This window comes from Dendrobates tinctorius, unplaced genomic scaffold, assembly GCF_039654945.1.
Source record: "Dendrobates tinctorius isolate UK_male_01 unplaced genomic scaffold, ASM3965494v1 ptg000200l, whole genome shotgun sequence".
In the NCBI taxonomy this organism is placed as follows: domain Eukaryota; kingdom Metazoa; phylum Chordata; class Amphibia; order Anura; family Dendrobatidae; genus Dendrobates; species Dendrobates tinctorius.
In genome coordinates this window covers 882,498-892,910 of record NW_027361867.1, presented here as the reverse complement: position 1 = coordinate 892,910, position 10,413 = coordinate 882,498, and the positions used below count along the sequence as shown (strand labels likewise).

Below are 10,413 nucleotides of genomic sequence, written 5' to 3'. Positions count from 1 at the left end.
TCCCGTCCTCTGGAGGAGCATGCTGAGCATGTCAGACAGGTTCTCCAGGTTCTACGTGACAACTATTTATTTGGTAACCTGGAGAAATGTCAATTTGTGGTACAGCAGGTCCAGCTCTCAGGACATTTGGCTTCTGCATTGGGGTCTCAGATGGACCCCATTACGGTCCCAGCAGTCCCTTCATTGGTTTGGACTATAAGCCGCACTGGACCATAAGACGCACCCCAAATTTTCAGAAGGATAATAGGGCAAAAGTTAATGCGTCAAATGGGGGTCTGTCCCACAGTCTGAATTCAGTAAACCCAGGGGGGGGATCGGCAGCGCTGGTGGAGCCGGGTCACAGGAGGTGTTCGGGGATCCGGCGATGATCTGACTTATCCCAGGCTGGTGCAGCAGGAGCCTCTGTAACATCTGTAATCTCACTGAGCCCATTTGGAGTAAGGGGGTTTAGTTTATAAATCCAGAAGATTTCTTCCCGATGTAGTTGTCCAATGCGATTCTGATCCTGTGGGGGAATCTCCTCTGTGGGGAATATTCTCAGTTGTGTGGAATCTTTCTTGTGTTTGATGGTGCAGTGACGTGAAAGCCCATGTTGGAGAAAACCCTATGGAGTATTGGGACGGTGTGAGTTCAGCCTTTTGTGGAGGGGTTGGGTCGTCCTTCCCACATATAATTTCTGGTATGAGCATATAATCACGTATGTAACATAACTGGTGGAACATGACATGGGAGTTTTGATCGGGAAAATTTTCACCAGTAGAAATAAGGGTGAATTCATAGAGACCATGGCAGATAATATTCACACCTAAGAAATCTAAGTTATTCTGTGCAAATTGTGAATAAATCTCATATTAACCTTATTCTCCTCGTTCAAATATTTCATGAAATCATTAACCCCTTTCTGTCCCAGCCCACACCAGAAACACATCATCCACGTACCGGTGGTGCACACGGAGGTGTCAGGTGGGGGTTTACACTATAAATATATTTATTTTCAGTCTGACAAGAACAAATTAGTGAAACTGCAGCATCTGGTGCCCCATCGCTGTCCCCGTCATCTGGGTGGACCAGCTGCCCCCAAAAGAGAAGGCCTTATGGGACAATATAACATTCAGGCTTTCCAGGATGAATCCAATATAGTCATCTGTTTCAGCAGTTTTTTCCATAGATTTTTTATTGCTTCCAGTCCTGTGATTTGTGGAATTCGTGCGTACAAGCTCCCGACGTCGATCAAAGCCAATTTATAACCCTCCTGCCAATCTATATCGGGCACAATTCTCTATAAATCTCCGGTGTCCTTGATGTGAGCAGGTGCTATTCTCAGTAATGGTCTCAGACACCGGTCTATAAATGTAGATAAAGATTCTGGTACTGATCCGACCCCGCACACTATCGGGCGGCCTGGTGGGGGCGCTGCGTCTTTGTGGACTTTAGGAATATAATACCAATGCGGCTTATGTGGAAATTCAGGGAAGAGTTTCTCTGATATTTCTTAGACAATCGTCCCTTCTCTATGTGAAATCTCAGAGAAGATCTTAGTTGTTCCTTCTCGTTATTTGTGGGATCAGCGCTTGTTTTTCTCTGTGCTGCTATCTGATCGCTGTCTTTCTGCTCCTTACTATATTGTCCATTGCTATTAACACTACATTATTGCCTTTATCGGCTTCTCTAATAACAGGATCTTGGCAGTTTTTATCTCCTTCAGTGCTCGCTGTTCTTTTTTGTTACATTATCTGTTGTTTTTGTACAGCACTACCTGTGTCTTTTACCACTCTGTAAAAAAACATAAAAACAATTAACCCGATCTGTTGTGAGTTGATTTTCCCCTTCACCGTCGATGTCTGATGAACTCCCTCTTCTGGTGAAGGAAGGTAGTGAGGCTGATTACCAAACACCTGATCTGGTAGATGATGACTGGGTAACAAGAACTTCTGACTGGATATAAGGCAGTCGACGCCCTTCTGAGCCGCTGGTGATTTCTCTGCTGGATTCTTGGAGACCAGTCTGAGTCCCAAAGATAAGTTTTTTCTCTGCTATTGAACTTATTAGTTTTGTTTTGTTTACCTTGTTTTTTGGAGTTCAGCCATCCCCAGTCGGGGGTGTGCTGAGTTCCATTTTTTTCTCTGATCAGTTTGTCTTTTTGCTCTGTCTTCAGAATTTACCTGAGTGCTGATATAGTCATTTTGAAGTCCTAGCGACTTCAGGGCCTGTTTTTCCTATCAGACGGTTGGGACATTTTTTGGTAGGGTTTTTTATGGATTGCAGACAGCAGCTTTTCTATCCTGTCCTTTTTTAGTTAGCTTGGGCCCCCTCGTTTGCTCAACCTATCTTTCTATCTGTGTTAGTGTTTTCATCTTGCTTCTCCGTCATTATACACTCACTGGCCACTTTATTAGGTACACCATGCTAGTAACGGGTTGGACCCCCTTTTGCCTTCAGAACTGCCTCAATTCTTCGTGGCAGAGATTCAACAAGGTGCTGGAAGCATTCCTCAGAGATTTTGGACCATATTGACATGATGGCATCACACAGTTGGCGCAGATTTGTCGGCTGCACATCCCTGATGCGAATCTCCCATTCCACCACATCCCAAAGATGCTCTATTGGATTGAGATCTGGTGACTGAGGAGGCCATTTGAGTACAGTGAACTCATTGTCATGTTCAAGAAACCAATCTGAGATGATTCGAGCTTTATGACATGGCGCATTATCCTGCTGAAAGTAGCCATCAGATGCCTGTTCTTAGCTGAGAGGAGTGGTACCCAGTGTGGTCTTCTGCTGCTGTAGCCCATCTGCCTCAAAGTTCGACGCACTGTGCGTTCAGAGATGCTCTTCTGCCTACCTTGGTTGTAACGGGTGGCAATTTGAGTCACTGTTGCCTTTCTATCAGCTCGAACCAGTATGCCCATTCTCCTCTGACCTCTGGCATCAACAAGGCATTTCCGGCCACAGAACTGCCGCTCACTGGATTTTTTTTCTTTTTCGGACCATTCTCTGTAAACCCTAGAGATGGTTGTGCGTGAAAATCCCAGTAGATCAGCAGTTTCTGAAATACTCAGACCAGCCCTTCTGGCACCAACAATCATGCCACGTTCAAAGGCACTCAAATCACCTTTCTTCCCCATACTGATGCTCGGTTTGAACTGCAGGAGATTGTCTTGACCATGTCTACATGCCTAAATGCACTGAGTTGCCGCCATGTGATTGGCTGATTAGAAATTAAGTCTTAACACACAGTTGAACAGGTGTACCTAATAAAGTGGCCAGTGAGTGTATGTTGGGGGCTGCCTATTGCTTTGGGGTCTGCTCTGGGGCAGTTTAGTTTTCCCCTTTCTTTCTTTAGGCCTATTTAGTTCTCCGGCTGTGATCGAGGGGTCTAGGGCATCGTAGGAACCCCCCACGGCTACTTTTAGTTGTTGTGGATAGGAGCAGGGGTCTTCAATCCGATAGCTACCAACCTCTCCGGTTTTCTAGACTTAGCTTGTATTTTTGTTTTTTTCCTCCTCCGGTGACTCATTCATAACACCGATCAGTAAACACCGGAAATAGAAAAAATGTGAGAATGACAAAATCACGTTTTTATGGTTGGCACAATTCCACAAAAAATGCTGTAATGAGCGATCACAATTGTACTAATAAAAACGTTATCTCGTCCTGCAAAAAATAATCCATCATACAGCTCCACCGGAGGAAAATAACAATGTTACGGGTCTCGGAAAATGGAGAAACTACTCAGAAAATCTTTCTTTGCAAACCTCAGATTTTTTTTTCTCCACTAAAAGAATAATAAAAACTGGACATGTTTGGTGTTGCCGTAATCATAGTGATGAGGAGAATCATATTACATGGTCAATTTTACCACAAAATGGACAAAAACAATTCACAAAAAACAATGTCAGAATTGTTTTTTTCACAATTTCACCTCACTTGGAATTTTTTCCTCATTTTTGAGTACAATATGTGGTAAAATTAAGGGAGTCATTGAAAAGTACAACTCGCCCCGCAAACATCAAGCCCTCATATGTCTATGTGGCCAGAGAGATAAAGAGTTATGGCTCTGGGAAGAAGGGAAGGAAAAATGGAAACAAAAAAACGAAAATGGGCCGCAGCATGAAGGGGTTAATTGCGTCTTTCTGCCACTTAAAGGGAAAGATAGAAATTAGTTGTGTCAGGTCAGCGTTATGTTCATGGCTTCTGATTTAGAGGAGTTAACTATAAAAAAACATAACTGTGATTCCAGCTTACTCCGTGTCTCTGGCACCGATAGGGTCCTGGTTACCAATAGGGGGCGACTGGGAAAAGATCTGGTCACAATTAGAGACTAAATGGATCCGGCAATTAAACCCCTGACATCCCAATGGTGTAGATGAAGTTCTCAGCTTCTCCCCTTTCCTATAGGGGGTTTGGTGGAATTCGTTCTCTACACTCTTTATTACATAGAACAGTTTTCTCTGATCTCAATGTGTCTTATTTGTTTCTTATTTCCCCATAATACAACGGTCACAAGATCGCCGATCTGCACTTTACTCTCCGATGGTGACGATCCTCTAGACATCCGGACAGTCAGGAGCATTGGACCCCATCTGTGTCTCCCCACTATTCTAACAATGGACGCTCTCTCCGCGATCATTTCCTCCTCTATACGGTTATTACGGGGAATGACGCTGTGATGACTTCTCTTCTGGGAGAGACACAGATCACAGGTGACTAATATTGCAGTGTGAATAGAAACTTATATTTTCCGGTATTTTTCTGCCCTTACATTGTGGGTTATGAGGTGTTTGGGGCTTGTTTTTTGTTCCGCCCTTTTCCCTTTGTTTTATCTTTCCAGTTGGTAATTGGGATTCTAATATAAGCCCATATATCCCGGGAAGTGTCAGGTGCTGGGATCTCATTATATTATTAATAACAATTTCATTCCGGATTATTCCCGTCATTTATTGCACATTACATTCTCTCTATATAATAACAGATTCCTCTTTGTTACACGTCCTAATACTGATCATTTATATCTCTATATTGTAGAGGAAACATTTCTAGGAGTGTATACACTTCACCACAAACACTTCCCATAGATTTTATTATCATCACTGTTATGAAGCTGCTTTTCTCTTTATATCTTTACCATATCACTGTTTATTCTCTTTTCTTACCCGTTGCACAGTTGCACTCTCACTGGTCACTTGGTGGGGTCACATTTGGCCCTTTTCACCTGCATTGTTTTGTTTCCGGATCCCCCTCACTATCACTTTACCTGACTGATCGCTACCAGATGGCTCTATGCAGCATTATCCATCTTGGTCTTACCAACAGGTTTTTATCCTGATCCTCCTGCTTCACTGGGGAAGATGTGACCGGGGATCAGCCCCAATTCCTTTAGGAACACCCCCACTTTACCCCAGAGTTACTCCCCTTGCCTGGATTAGTGCAGGACCTTGGCGTGTTGGAAACACTTATCTGTACCCTCTGAGGAAGCTGACGGGGTGAAACGCCCGTAAGAGGGAATAGTGGTGAATCTGCCATCTTTCTCTGTACACTCCCGGCATGTCGTCTGTAGGATCTGTAATCTCTTGTTAGGATGGTTCCTCCTTTACACTATATGGGCTGTGCTGTATTCCCGGGATATCCCATATAGCACTGGCTGCACTTTATATCTCCTCTCTGTACTCCAGGGATGTAATGCGCTGTCAGCTCTTTATTCTCTCACTATTTATACCCTTTGCTCTGTGTCCTCTCATTATATAAGCTATTCATCTATAAGTGCACAGGATCTATTCCCCTTATACACTGATATCCAGTGATAGATCTACAATCCGGTTCCATATATCTATGTATGGATTTATCTTACACTCAGTAAATACGGTGCACTTATCTCATGTCCACCTTGATAGTGACGCTCTCTTAGGATACATGTTACTCTATGATGGCACTTTTGCACATGGCCACTAGATGGCGCTACATTTGACATTTCCCTGAATTTTTATATCTACACATGATTTACACAAATTATATTTTCTTGTGGTAACTCTATACTATTTACCATTAGAAGCTGTGTATTTCTGTAATTATCTGTATGTATACATGATTGATTACCACTTCTGGCTCTGTAAAAACAATCCCCTTTAACCCCTTTCTAACATCGGGTGTAAATGTACTTCCTCCCTTTGATGCGGGCTCTGGCAGTGAGCCGACATCTTTTCCGTCACATGTCAGCTGTATTGAACATCTGCCATTTGCCCCTAACAGCCTCTGACAGCGGCATTTAATGCGCACTTCCAGCAAGCACATCGGAAATCCGCCCATCGGTGACCCCGTCACATGATCATAGGTCACCGATGGGTTGGCATGACAACCAGAGGTATCCAGTAGACCTCTATGCTTCTCACTGCCGGAATGCTATGAGCGCCACCAGCTAGCCAAAACCGCATGGACCAGGGATCGTCCCGCCGAACTCCTGATCTCCTTTTAACATGTTCAAAACGCTACTCAGACAACACAGGGTGAGGGTAAAAGTATGGGCAATGCTTTATTGTACCACAAAACAGGCAGAGAACACATAGAACAGTCCCAGCAAAATATTCAAGATGGGCCACATTACAGTCTCACCCTTCCACTGACCCGCCAGGAAAATAGCTTCTGTGACTTCAGATCTTCCAGGGTCGCTACCCCAGCTGTGTCACACACACAGAGAGGAGGTAATGACAAGTGTAGGAAGATGACAGTCCATACAAGGCCAGTTGATCTGAGGATCACAACCTGGCTTCATCTTCCAGGGTCTGTTACTCCACCTGTGGCACACACACAGAGAGGAGGTAACAAAAAGTGTAGGAAGAAGACAGTCCATTGAGTCCATACAAGGTACAAGGCCAGTTGATCCAAAGATCACAACCTGGCTTCTCCAAATGTATCCATGGTTCAGTGATGGTCAGTGGAGCAGATCTGTATTCTTCCAACCGAGGCTGAAAACCCCTAGGTTGTTTCCTATAGAATGATAGATCCGTGTCCCTTGTGATGATGTGGCTGCTGTCCTGTCTCTTGTCCTTTGGATGTAAAGATGTCTTGGCAGAATCTCTCTGGCTGTTTCTCTCTCAGTCTCTTTATACAGAGGCATGTAACCTATTTTTACACTTAACAAGTGTCCCTCATTCAGTATTTACATAAAGGGTAAGAATGGAGGTGAGATTATTATAGCATTACTTGATTATTTAAACTATTTGCATAGTTTTTCCCTCTCTGCTTTAGATGTCACCAAATTGGCTCCATAACACAATGTATAATTAGCATATCAGCAAACATCACTAGTGATCAAGGATAAGCGCACATTAAAAGTCAATATTACCGGCTTACACACACAAAAGTCTGTTTTCTTGACCAACCAGAAATCAACACATACATTTAAAGCCAACATACAGATAACATTCTATTATTCTTCATTTGCTAAAAAATAGTCATCTGGTTAATTAAGATACAATGCTGTATGTCTTCACAATACCAAAAGTAAAAATAAAATTTTTAAAAAATATAAAAAACAATATAAAAGTTCAAATCACCCCCCTTTTCAAAATAAAACAATAAAAAAATCAAACATACACATATTTGTTATAGCCGCGTTCAGAATCGCCCGATCTATCACTATAATAAAGAATTAACCCGATCGCTAAATGGCATAACGAGAAAAAAGTCAAAACACCAGAATCACTTTTTTTGGTCGCTGCATCATTGCATTAAAATGCAATAAAGGATGACCAAAAGATCGTATCTGCACCAAAATAGTATCCATTAAAATCGTCAGCTCGGCACACAAAAAATAAGCCTTCACCCAACCCGAGATCATGAAAAATGGAGACGCGACGGGTATCGGAAAATGGTACAATTCTTTTACACTTTACCTAATAAAGAGGAGTTATTTTTACTGATACAGCGGGTATGGAAAGTATTCAGACCCCTTTACATTTTTCACTCTTTATTTCATTGCAACCGTTTGGTAAATTCAAATTCATACTATCTATTCCTGACACTGGAGGGGCTTATAAACTTCCGAAGTATATAGTTTTGTGTTTGGGATCTGCCAATATGTGGCTAGTTTTCTGTTTCGGATAACATGATATATGATTTTAGGTTTTTTTTTCTCATTTAGTCTCTCTTGACTATAGGTCAATATTAAATAGTCTCTTAATGAGTCGCCTTTGGTGAGGATGATGAAACCCGTAGAAATGAGAGTGAGTGTGTATATGTCACCTCACCCTATATACTGAGATGTGGGGTAGATGTTTTTTCTATTAGTCACTTTCCGACTAACCTTCAGGGGGTGAATTATGGGTATAGTTTTACATTTGCAATAAGGTTTAGTTTTATCCTTTCATCAGCAAACATGAGGAATGACAAGAGACAACCCATGAAGATTCAATTTTTGTTAAAACTATTCTAACATTATAACATTATGAACATAAAAAAGGCTTCTCTCCTGTGTGGATTCTCTGGTGCTTAAGACATTCTGATTTAGTGTTAAAACATTTCCCACATTCTGAACAGGAAAAAAGCTTCTCCCCTGTGTGAGTTCTCTGGTGCCTAACACAATCTGATTTATTCATAAAACATTTCCCACATTCTGAACATGAAAAAGGCTTCTCCCCTGTGTGAGTTCTCTGGTGCTTAACACAATAAGATTTATTATTAAAACATTTCCCACATTCAGAACAGGAAAAAGGCTTCTCTCCTGTGTGAGTTCTTTGGTGGATAACAAAATGTGATTTCTGTACAAAATATTTCCCACATTCTGAACATGAAAAAGGCTTCTCCCCTGTGTGAGTTCTCTGGTGAGTAACAAAATGCGATTTCCATACAAAATATTTCCCACATTCTGAACATGAAAATGACTTCTTTGCTTTAGGAGCAGTTTGTTTTTTAATGCCTCTTTTGTGACTTTGATTTTCCTTAGTAGTCAGTAATGAATCAGAAGATGGGACCTGTTTCATAGGATCAGAGGACAGATCTTTGCTGTGAATAGATGATATATCTGGAGTAACAGTAATCATTTCAGTTATATCTTGTAGGATCTCAAGATCATCAGATTTAAAAATTGAAGATGTCATCCGTTGCTCTGATCTCCTGGTACAGTCATCTGCTAAGATAAAAAAACTTTTTTTAAATAAAATATCCTTGAGTTTTTTATATTTTTGAACGTTACTACTTATACTGTCCATAAAAATGGCAAGCTATGTAAAAAGTTTAATTATTTACCAAGACAATGACAGTTCACAGTCTAATAGAAAATCTTGTTGGATGAACCAGTAGTGTGCGGTGTTCAACTGTTTGTTCATTCTGCCTCCCAAATATCAAATATAAAGAAACCAATCAATGTTATGTAGGCGAAAATAATACCAATTCTCATCTCACAAAAACAAGTCCCCACTCAGGTCCATCATCTGTCAATTGAAAAACAGAGGTTCCCGCACTATTAGTGGCTCAAAGGCTGTTGAAAAGCAACAAGGTTTCTATAAACCAATCCAGCAAAATCCGCTCTCACTTCGGAGTCTTGCAGTGTGCGCAAACAACATTTAGGATCCCTGTATTTAGCAATATTATAGTGAGAAGAATCCACTTAATTTGCGGTGTCTCCTGGAGCACAATCTGGGCACTATGTGCTGGGTAATAAAATGGCAAATGTGTAATTTTCACTCTCCAACATCCACTGCGTGTTAATTCCCAGAAAGTGGCTGTGGAGTCAAAATATTCACTCCTCCTAAGGTTTATAACCCGCAGTGAATTAATTTATAAAATGGAATCACTTTATGGGGATTTCGACTATTCTGGTTTTCTGTCATTTAGTTATATTAGGGCTTCTGCATATGGTGTGTCCAATCTCATCTGGGATCTGTTCCTGCTGTCCAGCTGGAGTAATCTGCTCCCTACTTCAGCCAATTGGAAAGTAGCACACCCTACTAAAGCGCAAAGCACATGGCCGGAATCTGCCAGATACAGCGCTGTTCTCCTCTGGTTCAGTCCTCTGTGCTCAGCTTGCGGCTTGTGTATTTGTTTCCTGCTGTGACCGTGGCCCGTTTACTGACTACTCTTGTGTCTTCTGATTCTGTCCTTCTGGTTCTGACCCAGCTACCTGACTATTCTTCTCGCCATCTAACACCACAGAATAGCAGGTAACACCATGGTCCAAGCCTAGGGGTCCCAGTGTAAGTCCAGATCCATGTAATTGTGTTAAAGGGCGATGAGCAAGGCAATCCTTGTGATATGGAAAGCAGAGAAGATAGAGCCAAGCATGTTCATGGTGGACATCTTTTGAGCTGCCATGTGACCATGAACAGTGCTCCCAATACATTGTGTCTGCAAACTATTCCAGCTAGATCTGCATTCATATAGCTAAATGGCGCTCCTTCCCTTCTGAACACTGCCGTGTGC

At 41.9% G+C, this 10,413-nt stretch overlaps 1 protein-coding gene across 1 annotated transcript; it reads right to left on the bottom strand.

Annotated features, from left to right (window-relative positions):
- Nucleotides 1-6,501: 6,501 nt before the first annotated feature.
- Nucleotides 6,502-9,295, bottom strand: LOC141056845 (uncharacterized). Its single transcript, XM_073553313.1, has one exon. The coding sequence runs from the start codon at nucleotides 9,201-9,203 to the stop codon at nucleotides 8,439-8,441; it is 765 nt and encodes a 254-aa protein (XP_073409414.1). The 5' UTR covers nucleotides 9,204-9,295; the 3' UTR covers nucleotides 6,502-8,438.
- Between the last annotated feature and the right edge of the window lie 1,118 nt (nucleotides 9,296-10,413).

Coding starts and splice junctions, on each gene's coding strand:
- LOC141056845 (XM_073553313.1), bottom strand. CDS start 9,203: ATGGACAGTATAAGTAGTAACGTTCAAAAATATAAAAAACTCAAGGAT.